Genomic DNA, 21062 nt, shown 5'->3' on the forward strand with positions numbered 1-21062 from the left:
ACCATCAGAAATCAGATTTCATGGGGCTTATTCATTCCAGGCACTCTGACCGCGTCCTGCTTGAGAGAGATTGTTCCCGGCATCTCAGCGCTATGGGGAGCAGGTGCTTCCTGGTCCTGCTCTTGGGTAAGTGGAACTAAGAACTCCCTTCCCTTCTCCTCATGCGCCTGGTATCCTCGCTTGATTTGCTCCTTCAAATCTGGCATTTTCTCCAGCATTAACTGCGTGTGCCTCTCCTATTAGAAGCTCTCATCTCGAGTCAGGCTGGGCTGCCACAAAGCAGAACTGAAACAAGGACTTGTGTGCGTAAATAGTTTGTTTGGGAGGGGATCCCAGGAAAGGAGGGTGTGGGGAGGTCACACAAGGAAGGGTGAAGAGCCGCTGAAGGGTGTGTTAGTGAGGGGGTTACCACTGCGGGCAGGTGGGGTGCTGTCCTGCTAGGGACCTCCAAGAGACGGTGTAATTCCCACATTTCTGGCCTACTCCCCAGCTGGGTGCAGTAAAATGCACTGTTGCAGAGAGAGACAGAAAGTTATCTGCGGCCGGGCACGGTGGCTCACGCCTCTAATCCTAGCACTTTAGGAGGCCAAGGCAGGTGAATCACTTAAGGTCGGGAGTTTGAAACCAGCCTGGCCAACATGGTAAAACCCCATCTCTACTAAAAAGACAAAAAATTTAGCCGGCCATGGTGGCGGATGCCTGTAATCCTAGCTACTCTGGAGGCTGAGGCAGGAGAATCGCTTGAACCCAGAAGGCAGAGGCTGCAGTGAGCCAAGATTCCGCCACTGCACGCCAGCCCTGGGTGACAGAGTGAGACTCTCCATCTCAAAAAAAAAAAAAGAAAGAAAAAGAATGTCATCTGCATTCATAGGAACCCCCTCTGGGGTAGGCTAAAGGGTCACTTCAAGTATCTGCTATATGGATTGACGCCAAGCGGGTCCATGCTTGGAGCATCATAGCTCAGTAAGCTACAACCTAGACCTTCCCACCCTGTCCTCTGGGCTTTAGGGTCTTAGAGACGAGAAAAAGAAATCTCCGTAGGAGGCATCAGATACAGTTTAAGGATGGAAGGTTTGTTAGGAGACTTTACAGGTAAGTGATGTTCCATACTGTATGTAAGGGGCGGACACATTTTTTTCTGTAAAGGGACAGATAATTTGTATTTCAGCTTTGTGGGCCATATGGCCTCTGCCTTAACTACTCAATTCAGCTATTCCAGCCCTAAAGCATCCATAGGCCTTATGGAAATGAATGGATGTGGCTGTGTGTCAATAAAACTTTATTTACAGACATAAGCAGCTAAAATTCATATCATTTTCATGGCCATTAAGTATTATTCTTCTTTTGATTTTTTCAACCATTTAAAATGTTTTATGTAAAAAATATAAAAGTCATCTCAACTCATAGGTCCAGTTTGCCGACCCCTACCCTGTGGGAATCAAGTGATATTTCTCTCTGGAAAAAAAAATAATAATTATTCACAGGAAAATTGGTGTTGAGTGTTTTGGTTCTGAAAAAATGGCCCTGTCAGCCAGGCATGGTGGCTCACGGCTGTAATCCCAGCACTTTGGGAAGCCGAGGTGGGCAGATCATGAGGTCAGGAGTTCAAGACTAGCCTGGCCAACATGGTGAAACCCCCATCTCTACTAAAAATGCAAAAATTAGCCAGGCGTGGTGGCGGGCGCCTGTAATCCCAGCTACTTGGGAGGCTGAGGCAGGAGAATTGCTTGAACCCGGGAGGCAGAGGTTACAGTGAGATGAGATCGTGCCACTGCACTCCAGCCTGGGAGACAGAGCAAGACTCCATCTCAAAAAAAAAAAAAAAAAAAAAAAAAAAAGAAACAACAAAACAAAACAAAATGTCGTAAGAGATAACTTAATATTATAAATCTTTAAACATAATGTTTTCATCAGTATGCATGATATTGAAAATAGTAAATACAATGAATGAGACAGGAGCAGGTGACTTTATCTTGCCCAGGTACCTTGCCTTGTTCTTTGATAACTCAAATGGACCATGAGCATGACCCAAATCCAATCTCCTAGGTATTATTTGCTATGCTTACACCATCTGGGGGCTGACATTGTTCATAGAAGCAGATGCCTCCATATTTTAGCAAAAGATTCGCACAGAGCCACTTTGCAACGGAAGGGATAGGAAAAAAATTCCTTCTTCAAGTGCCTGCTCATTCCAAGCGTATTTGCCTTAAGGGAGTGATGTTAGATAATCCAGGAAGAAATAGGTGGAGCAGCTTTCTGCGTTTCTGAGTTCATCCCCAGTGTATGTATTTAACTTCAGTCTAACAACATGGCAGCAGGAAGAGATCATCTTCAAATCATCATTATCCATTCCAAATTTGTCAAAATATCTGAACTCCCAGGATTCTCATTCCCCATGAATATTCAAATCTCCTCGTACCTCAGAGGAAACCCTGTTTCCTAAGGATTAAACCTACACTGTCGTCAGCCGGGCATGGCTACTGAGCACTCAGAATGTGTCTAGTCCAAACGGACATGTGCCGTCTGTACAACATGCATACCAGATTTCAAAGACCTAATAAACACATATAAATTTAAATAATGGACGAATTATTTATTGCATATTGATTATGTATTGGAATGGTAATATATTTCAACTACATTGAACTAAAAAATATTATCAAAATTAATTTCAAGTGTTTCTCTTTGCTTTTTAAAAATGTGGGTAATAGATGGCCAGGTGTGGTGGCTCACAGCTGTAATCCCAGCACTTTGGGAGGCCGAGGCGTGCAAATCACTTGAGGTCATGAGTTTGAGATGAGCCTGGCCAATATGGTGAAACCCCATCTCTACTAAAAATACAAAAATTATCCAGGCATGGTGGCAGGTGCCTGTAATCCCAGCTACTTGGGAGGCTGAGGCGGGAGAATTGCTTGAACCTGGGAGGTGGAGGTTGCAGTGAGTCGAGAACATGCCGTTGCACTCCAGCCTGGGCAACAGAGCAAAACTCTGTCTCAAAAGACAAAAAAATGTTGCTAATGGAAAATTTAAAAGGACCTATGGGGTTTCCATTTATATTTTTCTTGAACAGTGTGTGGTTTGAGGTCCAGACTGATATTAAAATAAACTGTTGAATATAGAAAGGAGATTGCCAACCTTGTCTTTTGGTGCTAGGACATAGAGAAGAAGCTGAATTCGCTGCTGGGTTTTCTGAAATTGGGAAACACAGCTCCAATCAGATGAACTTCCCATACTTTAGAAGGATATGATGTCCAAATCTGTGACTCTTGTGTTTATAACCTGCCTGTAAGACGCTATGGTGAAGCTTGCATGTGTGACTGGGCGAAGAGTTAGGGTTAGTTGCCCCTAACTCACCCAGCCTTCAGCCAAGCAGAGTCCAGGGGATCCCCGTCTGAATGATCCCCTCCTCTCTCTGTTCCAGGTCTCACTATCTTAGTGGTTCTGCCAGGATCAGAAGCCGATAATTCTGGAGGTGAGTCTATTCATAGCCAAAGGCCAGAGGAAAGGAAATTGGGATCTGGAAGCTTCCTTCAGAGAAGGGAAGGAGCTTTTTTCAAGAGACAGAGCATGGAGTCTCTGGCACTTCCTTCTGGCTCCTTGGAGATACCAAGAGCTGTTTTCCCATCTCCATTATCACCATCATCTGCATTTACATAGCAAAGCACATCACATATACCATCTCAGTCAATCCCCATGACACTCCTACAAAGACATTATCCCCATTTGATCAAGGGTCCTCCAGAAAAGTGGCTGGCTCAAGGTCACATGGCTGGTGGACGCTAGACTCTCCTCTTTCTTTCCCCAAGCCTGTGTCTTGAGTCATTACAGGAAATACTTTGCCTTCACCACAAGCCATTGCTTGGGTTCCCCCAGAAGCAGACCCTGAGAGCAACTCGTTGTTGTGGGAGGGACTCCTAGGAGGCACCAGCTGGGAGTGGGCAGTGGCATAGGAAGGGGAGGAGCTCATATAGGATCCTTATCAAGCAAGTTACATGTGGGCAGCTGGAGTTTAATACCTGGGGGAAGCTGTTGGGCGTGGCATGGAACAGGCACCTCATACACCTCAACGGGTAAGGAACCTATTGATTATGACTATGTTCCAAATTGTGGTAAAATGTAGATAATGTAAAATGTAGCTTTATAACTATTGTCAAGGGTACAGGTAAATGCCATTCAACATTTGCACTGCCATGCAACCATCACCACCATCCACCCACAGTGTTCTTTCTAGTTGCAGAACTGAAACTCTGTGTCTATGAAACATGAACTCCCCATTCCTCTTCCCCAAGGCCCTGGCACCCACCATTCTACTTTCTGTCTCTATGAATCCAGCAACTCTGGGCATCTCAAAGGAGTGGAATAATACATTATTTGACGCTTTGCTTATTTCATGGAGCATAATGTTCCCCAAGGTTCATTTATGGTGTAGCATGTGTCAGAATTCCATTCTTTCTTTCTTTTTTTTTTTTTTTCTTTTTTTGAGACTGAGTTTCACTCTTGTTGCCCAGGCTGGAGTGCAATGGTACAATCTCGGCTCACTGCAACCTCAGCCTCCTGGGTTCAAGCGATTCTCCTGCCTCAGCCTTCCAAGTAGCTGGGATTATAGGCATTCACCACCATGCCCAGCTAATTTTGTTTGTTTGTTTGTTTGCATTTATTAGAGATGAGGTTTCACCATGTTGGTCAGGCTGGTCTCGAACTCCTGACCTCAGGTGATCCACCCACCTCAGCCTCCCAAAGTGCTGGGATTACAGGTGTGTGAGCCACCATGCCTGGCCAGAATTTCCTTCTTTCTAAAAGCTGAATAACATAATATTGTGTGGATGGACCACATTTTGTTCATTCATTTATTCATTCATGGGCACCTGGATTACATACAACATTTGGCTATTATGAATAATGGTGATATGAACATGAGTGGACAAATATCTCTTCTATACCCTGCTTTTGATTCCTTTGAGTATATTCCCAGAAGTGTGATTGCTGGATCATATGGTAAGATCATATGGTAATTCTGATTTAGAATTTTTTGAGGAATTGCTATACTGTTTCTCATAGACATGGCATCATTTTACATGTCTACCAGCAGGGCACAAGGGTTCCATTTTCTCTACATTCTCACCAACACTTGGTATTTTCTGTTGTTTTTAAAATAATAATGAAATTGGCTTTTTTTTTTTTTTTTTTTGAGATGGAGTCTCGCTCTGTCGCCCAGGCTGGAGAGCAGTGGCACTATCTCGGCTCACTGCAAGCTTCACCTCCCAGGTTCATGCCATTCTCCTGCCTCAGCCTCCTGAGTAGCTGGGTCTACAGGTGCCTGCCACCATGCCCAGCAATTTTTTTTTGGTATTTTTTTGTAGAGACGGGGTTTCAACATGTTAGCCAAGATGGTCTCAATCTCCTGACCTCGTGATCCACCTGCCTCAGCCTCCCAAAGTGCTGGGATTACAGGCGTGAACCATCGCGCCCGGCCAAAATTGGTTTTTTTTTTTTTTCTTTTCTTTTTTTTTTAAATGCACTATCTTCTATCAATCATTGTTAAAGGGAGCTACTTATGAGAGGAAAGGCATTGTTAACCTGCCATGTGATGAACAAAGAGAATTCTGGTAGCCAGGGTGAGCCTGCAAGGAAAGAAAAACAGGTGCTGGCATTTGGAGGTTCACCCATCTGGCAAAAGTGGTGTTGGTGGCAGAAGTGGGACATGGTTGGGCACTGTGTGCCCCTGTGTTCAGCAAAGGTCTGGGTGCCAAACGGATGCCAACAGAACTATTCCCAACATGACATTCTTCTGACAGCAGCATTGGTACAGGGTAGACGCATACTGAATATTTCTTAGACGAATGAATGGATTCTGTTTCTCTGCAGCTTTCTGTCCTCAATGCCCTAAATATGCCAAGTGCCACAACAGCACCCACTGCACCTGTGAACACGGCTTTTCGGCCAGGTCTGGCAGGACATACTTTCATGAGTTCTCTGAGAAGTGTGAAGGTAAAAATGTTAACGGGGTTTTAATTTAATCTCTCATTAGTGATAACTATTCTGTTCCATGTGTCCTCTGCCCAAAACACATAAACCCATAGCCCAAATAAAGCTTGTCTCTCTTCAGCAGACTATTTGATAAAGTACAGCCGTCGGCCAGGTGTGCTTGTCCCTGAGTCCTTCAGATGAAGAGCACAAGTATAAGTCTGTGGTCCAGAGCACCTTTTGTCTGTGGGTCCTTTGCTTGAGCCTCAGCTCTGGTCCATTCAGCAGAGAAGGCTGATGTGGTTGGGAACGGCAAGACACATAAACATTGCATAAGCCAGGATTTTTTTTTTTTTTTTTTTTTTTTTTGAGATGGAGTCTCGCTCTGTCGCCCAGGCTGGAGTGCAGTAGCACCATCTCGGCTCACTGCAAGCTCTGCCTCCCAGGTTCACGCCATTCTCCTGCCTCAGCTTCCCGAGTAGCTGGGACTACAGGCGATCACCACCATGCCCGGCTAATTTTTTGTGTTTTTAGTAGAGACGGGGTTTCACCATGTTAGCCAGGATGGTTTCGATCTCCTGACCTTTTGATCTGCCCGCTTCAGCCTCCCAAAGTGCTGGGATGACAGGTGTGAGCCACCACGCCTGGCCTTTTTTTTTTTGAGTCAGAGTCTTACTCTGTCACCCAGACTGGAGTACAATGGCGCGATCTCAACTCACTGCAACCTCTGCCTCCCGGGTTCAAGCGAGTCTCCTGCTTCAGCCTCCTGAGTAGCTGGGATTGCAGGCACACACCACGACGCCCAGCAAATTTTTGTATTTTTAGTAGAGACAGGGTTTCACCATGTTGGCCAGGCTGGTCTTGAACTTCTGACCTCATGTGATCCGCCAGCCTCAGCCTCCCAAAGTGCTGGGATTACAGGCATGAGCCACCACGCCCGGCCAGGCCAGGATTTTAGTAGTGTGGTCCTTCCTCATCTCTCTCAAGCTTTTCTAATAGTGTGTTAACTTACCCTATGTTTATTACCCTGCTATGCACTGTGTATTAAACTGATTTAGCAAATGGTGTGACTTAAAAACAACATTAAAAACAACATTCCATCCTTATTCTAGTGATTTGATAAGTCATCTTTACCATGTTCTAAAGCTCCATAGATACTTGGGTCTATGTCTGGACTTCTGGTCTATTTCATTAGTCTATTTTTATTTATGCATGCATCAGTACCTCTTTGTTGACTTGCAGCTTTATACTTTGTCTTAATGTCTGGTTCCCACCTTGTAGTTTTTTCTGGCTGCATCTGCATGATAGCAACAATTTGTCTCTTACCTTATAAAATACATATGTAGATTTTTAAAAATTGGAATTGCATTGGATTTATAAATTAACTTAGGGAGAACATTGATGGACAATGGTTGGGCAAGAAAGATTTCATGGGCAAGGGAAATGGTATAATTCTATGAAAATGAAAGCAACACTTTCTCTTGATTCACAGATATTAATGAATGTGAGACCGGGCTGGCAAAGTGCAAGTATGAAGCTTATTGTAAAAATAAAATTGGAGCTTACATCTGTAGCTGTTGGCGAAAACATCCTATCTTAAACTGGCTGGCTGGTTTGATAGATTATAATCATCCGGATTGTTATGGTAAGAACCTCCAAATACTGTTTTCACTGAAAAATGATGGGGACTTGGGGGAAACTCTGAGAGATTCTCTAATTTTAGGCCAGGGTAAGAGAGTAAAGCTCCATCCTAACCCTCATCCCTCATTCCTTTGTTGTCTTTGATGATATTTTCCAAGATGGTGTCATCCAAGCCTTGGCATCTATAACCATCTCTATATAGATGCTTCCAAATGTATGTGTCCAATACAGGTCTGTTTCCCGAGCTTCCAAAAGGGCACCTTTAAATTTCTTCCGAATTTCTCTATTTATTCATCTCTCACTCATCTTAAATTCAATGTTTATGTCTATCTACCTATCTACTAAATCTGATGAATTCACACTGATACCTCTGGTTCCAGTTCAACATCAAGGCTTGTGGAAACTTCCCTCTTTCCTTATTTGTAACTTCCTTCTCCAACAATGAGAAACCCGTCTCTCACTATCCACAATTTATTTATTTGTTTAATTCCAGCATTATTTCACGTTTTGGGTAAGAGAGATTGGATTTAAGTGCGAAATCTTCCACTTACCATCTGGCTTTCAGTTAATGACTTAATTTCTATACACCTCATCTTTAAATGGGAGTAGTAATATTAATAGTATCTACTGTGTCAGTTATATGTTGCTGCATAACAAGTTACCCCCAAATTTAGTGGCCTAAAACAATACATATGTATTGTTTCATAGTTTCTTTGGGTTAAGGAACTAAGCATGGCTTAGCTGGGTCTTTTGCTTCTGGGTCTATCACAGTTGCAACTGAGGTTTTGTCCAGGCTGTGGTTTCATCTGGAGACTCGACTGGGGCAGGTTCTGCTTCCAAGCTACTCACAAGGTTGCTGGGAGAATTTAGTTCCTTCAGAGCTGGTGGACTGAAACCCTCAGTTCATTTCTGGTGCTTGGTGGGAGGCAGCCTTTAGTTTCTAGATATGTGGGTCTCTACAGCTTGCTTTGTTATAGCAAACACATTAGAATGGCCAGAAAGAGAGCATGAATAAGACAGGAGTCATAGTCTTTTATAACCCACTCTCAGAAGTGACATCCTATCACGTTTGCTATATTCTGTTCCTTAGAAATGAGTCACTGAGTCCAGTCCACAGTCAAGGGAAGATTACCCAACGATGTGAATGCCAAGAGGCAGGGATTATTTGGAGCCATTTCTGAATCCTTCTTACTGGACTGAATAGTGTTCTCCCCAAATTGATTCCACCTGGAATCTGTGAATATGATCTTATCTGGAAATAGGGTATTTGTAGATGTAATAAGTCAAGATGCAGTTATACGAGATCAAAGTGGACCCTGAATCCTACATGATTGGTGTCCTTATAAGATGAAGAGTATTTGGACACAGAGACACACACAGAGGGAAGATGGCCATGTGAAGACAGAGGTGAAGATTGGAGTTATGCTACCAAAGGGCAAGGAATGTCAGAGACTGATGGAAACCACCAGAGGCTGGAAGAGGCAGGGCAAGGTATTTCCCTGGAGCCTTCAGAGGGAGCATGGTCTTGCTGGCACCTTGATTTGGACTTCTGGCCTCCAGAACTATGAGGCAATACATTTCTATTGCTTTAAGCCACCCAATTTGTGTCACTATATTATGGCAACCCCAGGAAATTAATATACTTTACCTATTCTTTATTATTATTTTTTAGATGGGGTCTCACTTTGTTACCAGGCTGGAGTGCAGTGGTGTGATCTTGACTCACTGCAACCTCTGCCTCCCAGGCTCAAGCAATCCTCCCACCTCAGCCTCCTGAGTAGCTGGGACCACAGGCATATGCCACCACACCTGGCTAATTTTTGCATTTTTTGTAGAGACAGGGTTTCACAATGTTGCCCGCACTGGTCTGGAACTCCTGACCTTAAATGATCCACCCGTCTTGGCCTCCCAAAGTGCTAGGATTACAGGCGTGAGCCACTGCACCCAGCCCCTACTCATTATTAATGTATGTGAAATACTTAACAGTCCTAGGCACCTAGGAAGAGTCAGTTAATACTGGTTATTATGCTGTATGTGCCTTTTCTACAACTTTCTGTGTTCCTTGAAATGAGATATTATATATGAAGGCACTTTATATACTGCGATGTGTAGACAACTGCTTCTATATTATTAAGTCAATTAACACTGATTTCTTGCATGTCACCCTGATGTGTTGGGATCCTCTGCTATATACTCCCACACCATCGTGTCCTATTTATTATTGATTGATTGATTGATTGATTGATTGATTTTGGGAAGTCCTGTTTTATTTTATTTTAGGTTTGGATGTTGTATATGTGCAGGTTTGTTGCGTGGGTAAATTGCGTGTCTCTGGGGTTTGGTGTATGAATGTTTCCATCACCCGGGTAGTGGGCATAGTACCCAATCGGTAGCTTTTCAGCCCTCGTCAGCCTCCCACCCTCTCCCTCTAGTAGTCCCCAGTGTCTATACTTCCCATCTTTTTGTCCACATATCATGTTCTATTTATTAAGAGCATCCCTTGCAATTGCTTAATTATTTATCCATAATAACTTGCTTAATGACTTTCATGCCAAACTTCAGATTCCACAAGGGGACACCTTTGTTTCTTTTCCTAGCCTATATCCATATATTTCAGCATTGTGCTTGGTTTTGAGTAGGTGCCCAATAAACAGGGTTGACTAAAGTAATGGGTTGGTGCAAAAGTAATGGCGGTTTTTGCCATTACGTTCAATAGCAAAGATTGCTATGACTTTTACACCAACTCAATATGGAACTGGAAGCCCCATTCTAATTCTCTTTTATAATTCTACTGTGCAATACTTTTTAGGCTTCTTAGAGGGGAATTAGAATGGGCTGCAGAAGTATTAGGGAAAGACTCAACTTGAGGGTGATTGGAGGAAGGGATGCAAGCAGAGTGTATTTTCTCCCACATCTCTTTCAATGACATCTTTTCTTTCACAGAGGACGATAGTCAAGGGACACAGGCAAAAGTGGATATTTGGGTGAGTGGGGTGAAGCCTGGATTTGGGAAACAGCTGGTATGTATAACTATGTCATTCTCCTACCCAAACATTAACATGTCTTGCTGTGATTTTTAGGTCAGGGTAGTTCTATCCAGGGGTAATTTTGTCCTCCATTCCAAGGTTATCTGTGAATGTCTGGGGACACTTTTGGTTGTCATACCTTCGGGGTGATGTGTGTGACTGGCATCTTGTGGATAGAGACCAGGGATACAGCTCAACATCCTACAGTGCCTGGGACAGCCTCCCACAATTAAGAAGTTCCTGGTACCATATGTCCATAGAGAAAGAGAAATACAAGGGTAGGGGGGAATGCCTCAGCTGTCATTCAAAGACCTACATCAAGCACCTAGATTCTCAATGCCACACGCACCTTGTAGCACCTTAATAAATATCGTTGCCTTCTGGGCTCCCCACTCCAACACTTGTGCATATTCCTTATTTCTTACATTTCAGTGAGAGTCAATCTAATTAGTTTTATTTTTTTGAAGGAAAATCTGAGAAGAAATGGAAGCAGAGAGGACATTGCAAGACAGGCTACTCAACTAATTCAGAGCGTGGAGTTGAAGATCTGGAATGACAGTTTTGCTTCTCCAGGAAAGGGTCGAATTTCTGACTTAGATGTAGGTAAGAGAGTCTGAGTAGAGTCTTTATCACCCTCCGTAAAGACCATTAAGAGGTCTGGGTCCTGGCTTTGCCAGGGTTTCTGAATGATGAAATCTGTGGGTTTCCAGGATCATAGACCCTCTACACCAACATTCTACATGAGAAGGACTCTGTTTTCAAAAATGCAAATTCAAGGGACAAGAGAATAAACCAGCTCTCTTCTTCTTTTCAGCTTCCCTTGGTATGATGGAAAGTATTTAAGAGCATATTCGCCATGCCTCCTTGGCTAGAGGACAGAAAAATCCTCGGTTATTTTCCTACTCTACTCTCACATAGTAACGAGAACACAGAATACTTCATCTCTGGTCACCAAAATACGTGTGGGCTCATTTTCCACACTGACCGCACAGTTCTCCAGTGGATACCAGCGGGGTGTTCTATAATTCAATTATGACATTATGAATGCTTAATGACTTTCATGCCAAACTTCAGATTCCACAACATTCTCTACCAAAGATAGTGTCAGATCCCATAGGCTGCAGGCTTAATCCCACAAAAGTGTTCTTCACCTCAAATGCCAATCTCAAGTTCTAGGTTGTAACCTGTACGTCCGACTGACAGGCTATACATTACAGTCCCATGACCCCTTCCTTGGGTTTGAGTAATTTGCTAGAGTGACTCACTTAACTCAGGAAAGCACTTTACTTACATTTATCCATTTATTAAAAATATATTACAAATGGGCTGGGTGTGGTGAGTTATGCCTGTATTCCCAGCACTTTGGGAGGCTGAAGCAAGTGGATCGCCTGAGGTCAGGAGTTCAAGACCAGCCTGGCCAACATGGCAAAACCCTATCTCTACTAAAAAAAAAAGAAATACAAAAAGTATCTGGGCGTGGTGTTGTGCGCCTGTAATCCTAGCTTCCCAGGGGGCTGAGGCAAGAGAGAATTGCTTGAACCCAGGAGGTGGAGGTTGCAATGAGCTGAGATCACACCATTGCACTCAAGCCTGGGCAAGAGAGCAAGACTCCATCTCTCTCTCTATATATATAAAATAATATTTAAAATATAAATATATCTTTATAAATACTATATATATATAAATAAAACATGATACAGATGAACAGCTAGATGGAAGAGAGACACAGGGCAAGGCATAGGAGAAGAGGTGCAGTGCTTCTAAGCCCCCTTTAGGGGTGCCACGCTGAGGACCCACATATTTTAAGCTATCTAGAATCTCCTAGACAGCTTAACAAATCTTTTGGATTTGTATGGAGGCTTCATTAGTTAGCCATGATTGGGTACATTATTGGCCATTGACATCAACTCAACATTCAGCCTCCCTCCTCTTCCTGTATCTGGGATGGGGGTGAAACTGAAAGTTCCAACCCTTTAATCTCACCATTGGTTTCCTTGGCAACCACCCCCATCCTGAGGCTATCCAGGAGCTGGCTAAGAGTCACCACATTAGAAAAAAAGATGTTTCTATAACCAAGAAAATACAAAGGATTTGAGTTGAGTCACATGCTCCTGTCACTCAGGAAATTACAATGGTCTTAGGGGCGATATGTCAGCAACTTGAGTCCAAGACCAAATATTAGAACAAGAGATTTTCCTAGTGTTCCTACTGCTCAGGAAATGCTAAGGGTTTTAGGAACTCTATATCAGGAACTGTGGTTTCTTCCTAACCTCTGTATCTGTTAATCATTTCAAAGAATTAATTTTTGGCTTTGTTGATTATTTATATTATTATTCCATTTCCTTTTTCTTTAATTTTCTGTATTATTTCTTTCCTTTCACTTCTTTTGGGTCGAACTTGCTTTTCATTTTCTAACTTATTGACTTAGTAATTTGATTACTAATTTTAAACCATTCTCCTTTCCCAATATATGCATTTAAAGCTTAACACTTAGCTATAAATTAGAGCTATATATTTCCCTCTAAGCACACCTTTAGCTGCATCCTGCAAGTTTTCATATACTGGGCTTTCATTATCATTTAGATCAAAATATTAAAACATTTCCTATGTAATTTATCATTTAACTCATGGTTTATTTAGAAGTGTGTTGCTGAATTACCAAATATTTGTGGCTTTTTAGGGTTTCCTTCTGTTAATGGCCTCATTTAATTTATTGTGGGTTTTAATTAAGAAAGGATGTTGAACTTCGTCAAATGCTTTTTCTACCTCAATTGAGATGATCATTTTATCATCAATTGAGATGGTTTTTATCTTTCATTCTGTTAATGTGATAAATCCTATTGATTGATTTACGTATGTTAAACCACACTTGCTCACCAGGAAAAAATAGTTGTGATATATACTCTTTGATGAGTTGTCTGAGCACATACTCTGTAGGATTTCAATCCTTTTGAATTCATTGAGACTTGATTGATAGTCTGTTTTGGCAAATGTTCCATATGAACTTAGTGTCTGAATTAACATACCAAATCTGGTGGTATAAGCATGGTAAACAGTGGCTTAACCATTATTTTTTAAATAGTTTTAGCATAATTGAGTAGGGCTGATGTAGCAATACCATGGCAGTTCTATGCTCTGCTGCCTTCATCATTCACTTTCACTTTGAGTTACAAGAGAGCTGTTCTACTATCACACCCTTTTACCAGCCAGTGAAAAGGGGAAAAAATAAGTTGAAAGGATGTCTGTTTCCCTTAGCACATGCCATTCTGTTCTTTGATCCATTGGCCTGAAAATAGTTGCATGGCTCTGCCTAGCTACAAGGGAAGCTGGAAAATGGCTTGTCTTCAGCTTAAATTTAGTAATTCTAGACCCAAAGAAAGAATAGGTAAATGGTGATCACAGGTAATAAGCATTCTGCCATAGCCCCTAGGACAGCTTTCTCACTTGCTCAGAGACAAACTCTGGTTATACCCCCAAAATGTTGAGGTTGATCTCACAAAATGTGTTTATAGGTTTGATGAATAGTGTTTACTCAAGGGATTCTTCCCAAATGCAGAAGTTCTGTTCCTAGTGACTATTTTTTTGGGAAAACTTTAAAATGCTTAGCTACTCTTGCTTATAAAGATTGCATTCGCCCCTAACCAGGCACTCCAGTACAATTAAGTGTCCTGTGGAAACTGCTTAGCTTGCCTATCAGAGTACCTGTTCTGGGAAGCATGCCCTTCTCCTCTCTTCTCTTGGGTTGTGGCCAGTGTGTTGCTAAGGCCATTTTGGCCACTCCATTTCTACCAGCCAAAGGTGGGAAGAAAGTGCCATGTGGCCAACCTTGCACAGGGGAGATGGGATCACCAATAGGCGGTCTTCCAGAGAAGGGAGTTCTTTAGCAAATTATTTAGGCATGAGGCTTGAGAACAGGACTGACTTTCTTAATGTTTTCAGTTTATGAAACCAAGAGGTGCAATGAAACAAGGGAGAACGCTTTTCTGGAAGCTGGAAATAACACCATGGATATCAACTGTGCCGATGCTTTTAAAAGAACCCCAAGAGGTACTGTGTCTCCAGTGAATTCTCTTGACTCTGAATTCTATGCATCATTGTTTCATTTCTAGGTGATTAAACCCCGGGGTGGGAATTCACAAAGCTTTTCAGGTAGGGAGATTCTACATGGTGGAATAAAAAGATCTTCCTTGAGCACTAACTAGGCATTTTGCAGAGAGAAGTCGGGTTGCCATATGGGGTGTGTACTTTGTGATATACACAAAAGTTTGCACAGGGATTCCTTAAAATGCCTCCTGAAAAGGGACTGGTTGGGCCGGGCACAGTGGCTCATGCCGGTAATCCCAGCACTTTGGGAGTATGAGGCGGGCGGATCACAAGGTCAGGAGTTTGAGACCAGCCTGGCCAACATGGAGAAACCCCATCTGTACTAAAATTACAAAAATTAGCCAGGCGTGTTGGTGCGTGCCTGTAATCCCAGCTACTCAGGAGGATAAAGCAGGAGAATTGCTTGAACCCAGAAGGCGGAGGTTGCAATGAGCCGAGATGGCGCCATTGCACCACAGCTTGGGTGACAGAGTGAGATTCTAACTCAAAAAAAAAAAAAAGGACTGGCTGATGCATGCCGTTTCCATGTGATGGTCTGAAAAGGTAACACTCAATGGTGTCAGATTGCCTTGAACACTTCCTTGAGAAGCGTTTATGAACACCCTTTTTAAGAGAGCCATCCCGTCTTGTTCTTTACCACAGATTGGAAAACAAATGTTCTCTACAAGGTTCAGAGAGTAAATATGTTAGGTCTTTTGTTCCAGATGACCTTTGTTATTACTCAACTCTGCCATCAGAGTGTGAAAGCAGCCATTGATGATGTGTCAGTGAAGGAGTGTGGCTGTGTGTCAATAAAACTTTATTTACAAAAGCAGGCGGCAGGCTGGGTTTTACCCTCACAGCATAGTGTTTCACACCCGCGTTATCTCATCTCCTGAAGTCTCTGTAAAGCTCCTGCACTATGTATTTTTTTCTAACTTATTTATTTGTTGGTGGCCCATCTCTCTCACTATGACATCAGCTCTCTGATGGCAGGGGTTTTGTCTGTTTTGTTTGCTGCTGTATAATAATTCCTAGAATGTCTGGCACACAGTAGAGGATAAAAAAATATTTCCCTGAAAGATAAATGAATGAATGTATATAAACTATTTCAAAGAGAAAAACCTGGTTACCTTAAAAATGAAATATCTGCTGCATTTCCTCCAAAAATTCCTGGTTACTTGTCAATCTTCACTCCTTACTATAGCTATAGAGTAGGGGAAGGGAGGAAAGGGATCTAAAAACAAGTTGATTTTGTTGTTGTTGAGACCGAGTCTCACTCTGTTGCCCAGGCTGGAGTGCAGTGACGCAATCTTGGCTCACTGCAGCCTCTGCCTCCCGAGTTCAAGCAATTCTCCTGCCTCAGCCTCCCAAGTAGCTGGGATTATAGGCACCTACCACCACGCCCAGCTAATTTTTGTATTTATAGTAGCGACGGGGTTTCGCTGTATTGGCCAAGGTGGTCTCGAACTCCAGACCTCAGGTGATCTACCCACCTTGGCCTCCCAAAGTGCTGGAATTACAGGCGTGAGCCACCATGCCCAGCTGAGTTGATTTTTTTTAATGGAGCAAATAGGAATACAGATGATAAGTAGCTTTGGTCAAAAATGGGATGGTAGCACGTGGACAACTGCAATTTGGGAAACACCCCATCACACGGGCATCCTGTGTGCACTGCACCTCCATGATTTTTTTTTTTTTGGAGTCAGAAGAGTCTCACTCTGTCGCCCAGGCTGGAGTGCAGTAGCACCATCTTAGCTCACTGCGACCTCTGCCTCCTGGGTTCCAGCGATTTTCCTGCCTCAGCCTCCCGAGTAACTGGGATTACAGGTGCACGCCACCACACCTGGCTAATGTTTGTATTTTTAGTACAGATGAGATTTTGCCATGTTGACCACGATGGTCTTGAAATCCTGACCTCAGATGACCCACCTGCCTCAGCCTCCCAAAGTGCTGGGATCATAGGTGTGAGCCACCGTGCGCAGCCTGAAGCTCTCTACATTAAACTGTGGCTTCATGAAAAGGGGAGGGGGAAAAGGAAGACAGGGAGAGGAAGGGTGATAAGATGAGAGAGAGAGACAAAAGGAGTGAATTAATTAAATACAGTGGGCCATTCTGCATACCATTCCACTAAATTAGGTACCCCAGAGTGAGCTTGAGGTGAAGGCTGAGAGAGTGTGATTTTCTTAGACTGCCTGAGTTCCACGTGCCCTTCTGAGGACAAGCATCCTGCCTCACAACTCTGGTTATAATGCTCCAGGGCTTTTATATATATTTTAGGACTCTGATGAGCATATTTTGCACATAAACCGCTTATAATATGTGGGGCATTATAATACATATTACATAAACAAAAATGCTGCACCCCAAGCGACACACAGTGTCTTGAATGGCATTTAAGGGATTTCCAAGAACAGTTTTAGCCATTCCTTGCTTGCCTTATGACCCTCATGTTAGACACTACTGTCCTTTCTCTCCAAACTATGGACGGCCACTAACAGTATTTCTTTTCCATTTTTCTCAGAGAGCACTGCAGTTGCCCTCATCACGTTTGAATCTCTTGGGGATATTCTGAATGCATCCTTTTTTAGTAAAAGAAAAGGGATGCAGGAAGTAAAACTGAACTCTCATGTTGTGAGTGGCAGCATCGGTTTGAAGGAAAAAGTGTCCCTGTCTGAACCTGTGTTCCTGACTTTTCACCATAATCAGGTGAGAAACACCCCGGGCTGGGTCTTCATGCAGCACCTTAAAGGGTGAGCAGGTGCGGACAGCTTCCCAAGTAGGAAACGGAATTCAGAAGTAAGAGAAGACACAAGACACGCTGAGGCATCTTCAATGAGATTTTGCCTCACCATGGTGAGGATGGCTATTATCAAAAACCTAACATACCAGTATGTGGCCAAAAAAAAAAAAAAAAAAAAACCAGGAACCCTTATGGATCTGTAATGGTACAGTCATTATGGAAAACAGTACAGAGGCTTCTCAAAAAGTTATAAACAGAATTATCATCTGTTCCAGCAGTTCCACTTCTGGGTATGTGGCCAAAAGAATTGAAATCAGGATCTCAAAGAGATAACTGCACTCCTATGTTTATTGCAGTAATATTCACACTAGCCGAGATATGGAAACAGCCTATGTATCTGTCAACAGATGAATGAAGATTTTTTTTTTTTTTTTTTTTTTTTTTTTTTTTTTTTTTTTTGAGACAGAGTCTCGCTGTGTCGGCCAGGCTGGAGTGCAGTGGTGCTATCTCGGCTCATTGCAACCTCCATCTCCCTGGCTGAAGCGACTCTCCTGCCTCAGCCTCCCGAGTGGCTGGGATCACAGGAGTGTGCCACTATGCCCAGCTAATTTTTATATTTTTAGTAGAGACAGGGTTTCACCATGTTGGCCAAGCTAGTCACGAACTCCTGACCTCAGGTAATCCGTCTGCCTCAGCCTCCCAAAGTGCTGGGATTACAGGTGTGAGACACCGTGCCTGGCCAATAGCTTTTTTTTTTTTTTTAACAGACGGAATCTCACTCTCACCCCAGGCTGAAGTGCAATGGCAAGATCTCTGCTCACTGCAACCTCCGCCTCCTGAGTTCAAATGATTCTCCTGCCTCAGCCTCCAGAATAGCTGGGATTACAGACCCCTGCCATCATGCCTGGCTAATTTTTGTATTTTTAGTAGAGACGGGATTTCACCATGTTGGCCAGGCTGGTCTCAAACTCCTAACCTCAGGTGATCTGCCTGCCTCAGCCTCCCAAAGTGCTGGGATTACAGGCATGAGCCACCATGCCCAGCCTAATGTACCACACTCAATGTAACTACACTTAATAAGTGTATACTTGAGATCTGCTGAGAGAGTGCATCACAAATGTATTCACCACATACACACACACACACACACAAATATGTGAGGTGTTGGATATGTTAGCTTCATTGTGATAATCATTTAAAACTGTATACATCTATCAGAATGTATAAACATAGTTTTTTGTGGGTTTTTTTTTTTTTTTTTTTTGGTCAATCACACCTCAGTAAAGCTTGGGAAGAAATGAAATGTTGGGGCATCCAGAAATTGCCACAGTGAGATGCCATTCTCACGTTGAAGCCAAAAGGCAATGGAGGAGAAGCTTTACTGAGCTCAGTGGAAGCAGGAGGCAGGAATGAGGGATCACTCTGCAGAAGATGGAGGTGGTTTAAAGTAGAAAGGGCACAGGGAAGAAATACTTTATTTCTCTCTCTTCTCTCACCCAAAGAGTCTCACCAGTGCCTCTCTTTGGTTCTATAAATAGCAGGGAAGCTGGCGAAGCCATTCAGAGGGTCAACACCAGGGTTCTGAGCTGACCAGAGAAGGGCAGAATAGATGGAGAATAAACCCACCGCAGGCGTGGTGGTGTGAAACTCTTGCCCTACAAGTGTATTTCCAATCCAGTTTCCAACACTGCATAGTGATTAACCTATAAAGTTGAAATAATAAGCTGGGCACGTTGGCTCATGCCTGTAATCCCAGCACTTTCGGAGGCCGAGGCGGGTGGATCACTTGAGGCCAGGAGTTCAAGACCAGCCTGGCCAACATGGTGAAACCCCATCTCTACTGAAAATACAAAAATTAGCCGGGCATGGTGGTGTGCACCAGTAGTCCCAGCTACTTGGGAGGCTGAGGCAGGATAATTGCTTGAACTTGGGAGGTGGAGGTTGCAGTGAGCTGAGATCGCACCACTGTACTCCAGCCTGGGCAATAGAGCAAGACTCTGTCTCAAAATAAAACAAAATAAAAAATAAAACCAGGAAGAGACCCACTTTCATACTCTTCTCTTTCCAGCCTGGTGACGAGAGAACAAAACATATCTGTGTCTACTGGGAGGGACTGGAGGGAGGCAGCTGGTCCACTAAGGGCTGCTCTCGTGTGTGCAGCAACGGCTCTTACACCAAATGCAAGTGCTTCCATCTGTCCAGCTTTGCCGTCCTCGTGGCTCTTGCCCCCAAGGTACCAAGATTAATTCCTGTGAACCTGTGTATGTCTCGGAAGCTATGAGTCATCCTCTGCATTTCTTACAAAAAGATTCTAAAGGCCACGCATGGTGTCTCACACCTGTAATCTCAGCACTTTGAGAGGCCAAGGTGGGTGGATCATTTGAGGTCAGGAGTTCGAGACCAGCCTGGCCAACATGATGAAAACCCGTCTCTACTAAAAATACAAAATTAGCTGGGCATGGTGGCACACACCTGTAATCCCAGCTACTCAGGAGGCTGAGGGAGAAGAACTGAGTGAACCCAGGAAGCGGAGGTTGCAGTGAGCCAAGATTGTGCCACCGTACTCCAGCCTTAGTGACACAGCAAGACTCCATGTTAAAAAAAAAGAAAAGAAAAGAAAAAAAAGAGATTCTAAGACAAAGAGTCAGATAGTAGTAGCTTACTTGAAAGCGGATTACAGGAAACACTAGTGGGGGACTGAGACAATGAGATGGAAGTAAGACAGATGTCAGTGCAGACAGCATTATCAAGCCAGTTACCACCATAGGTAACTGGACTTTATTCCCTCTGGGGGACTCTGGGAGTCAGTGTAGAACTCACATCTCTGGGTCATTCTATCTGAGCTGCAAGGGAGCTGGGGTATTTATACACCAACTCCCATTAGTCATTTGTTAAGAGCTGTATCCAGCACTGGTCTAGTTGTTTCGGTTTTTAACATTCCTGTGTGATGAGTGTTATTACTGCCCTCATTTTGAAGATGAGAACACTAAGTCTTAGAGAGGTAAAGTCAATTGTTTCAGGGACTGAACAAGGAAGCCCATCTGACACTACCTCAGGAACATAACACCACCACTGGACACTATCATGGATTCCCCCTCTGGTGTTTTGCAGGAGGACCCTGTGCTGACTGTAATCACCCAGGTGGGACTGGCCATCTCTCTGCTGTGCCTCTTCCTGGCCATCCTCACCTTCCTCCTGTGCCGGCCCATCCAGAACACCAGCACCTCCCTCCACCTACAGTTCTCCCTCTGCCTCTTCCTGGCCCACCTCCTATTCCTGACGGGCATCAATAGAACTGAGCCTGAGGTAGGTAATTTACCCAAATTACCTCATGGTCATAATGAATCCAGCCATCTTGTCCCACAAGAAGATGGAGAGCAAGACATTAGTCAGCAGTGATGGTGTAGAGAGGAAAAGGATGAGCTCCATTTCAGTTGTCCTCCTATACAAAGGCCATTTAGCAAAGTGATTGAGTGTCAGGCTGATGGTATTAAATAGGGTAACATTAGTGGTTGTTAGGATCACCTCCAGAATGTCACAGGCTTGCCACAGTGGGAGTTATTTTTTCCTTATGTATCAGTAGAGGGTGAGCAAACAGGTCTTAA

The 21062-nt window shown here is 43.5% G+C and overlaps 1 protein-coding gene across 4 annotated transcripts in view; it reads left to right on the forward strand.

The window, feature by feature from the left end:
- Positions 1 to 21062, forward strand: part of LOC126942549 (putative adhesion G protein-coupled receptor E4P) — a 61260-nt gene that overhangs the window by 18855 nt on the left and 21343 nt on the right. For all 4 annotated transcript variants that reach the window (XR_007721581.1, XM_050770276.1, XM_050770275.1 and 1 more), the window contains exons 2-11: positions 41 to 126; positions 3422 to 3472; positions 5866 to 5988; positions 7457 to 7609; positions 10549 to 10589; positions 11099 to 11234; positions 14571 to 14678; positions 17239 to 17423; positions 19526 to 19690; positions 20569 to 20763. Coding sequence is in view for 3 of the 4 variants with exons in the window: in XM_050770276.1 (XP_050626233.1) it covers positions 93 to 126; positions 3422 to 3472; positions 5866 to 5988; positions 7457 to 7609; positions 10549 to 10589; positions 11099 to 11234; positions 14571 to 14678; positions 17239 to 17423; positions 19526 to 19690; positions 20569 to 20763 (1191 nt within the window). In the remaining variant the exon portion in view is untranslated. The remainder of the gene's footprint in view (positions 1 to 40; positions 127 to 3421; positions 3473 to 5865; positions 5989 to 7456; positions 7610 to 10548; positions 10590 to 11098; positions 11235 to 14570; positions 14679 to 17238; positions 17424 to 19525; positions 19691 to 20568; positions 20764 to 21062) is intronic.

This window comes from Macaca thibetana, chromosome 19 (genome assembly GCF_024542745.1).
Source record: "Macaca thibetana thibetana isolate TM-01 chromosome 19, ASM2454274v1, whole genome shotgun sequence".
Taxonomy (NCBI): Eukaryota; Metazoa; Chordata; class Mammalia; order Primates; family Cercopithecidae; genus Macaca; species Macaca thibetana.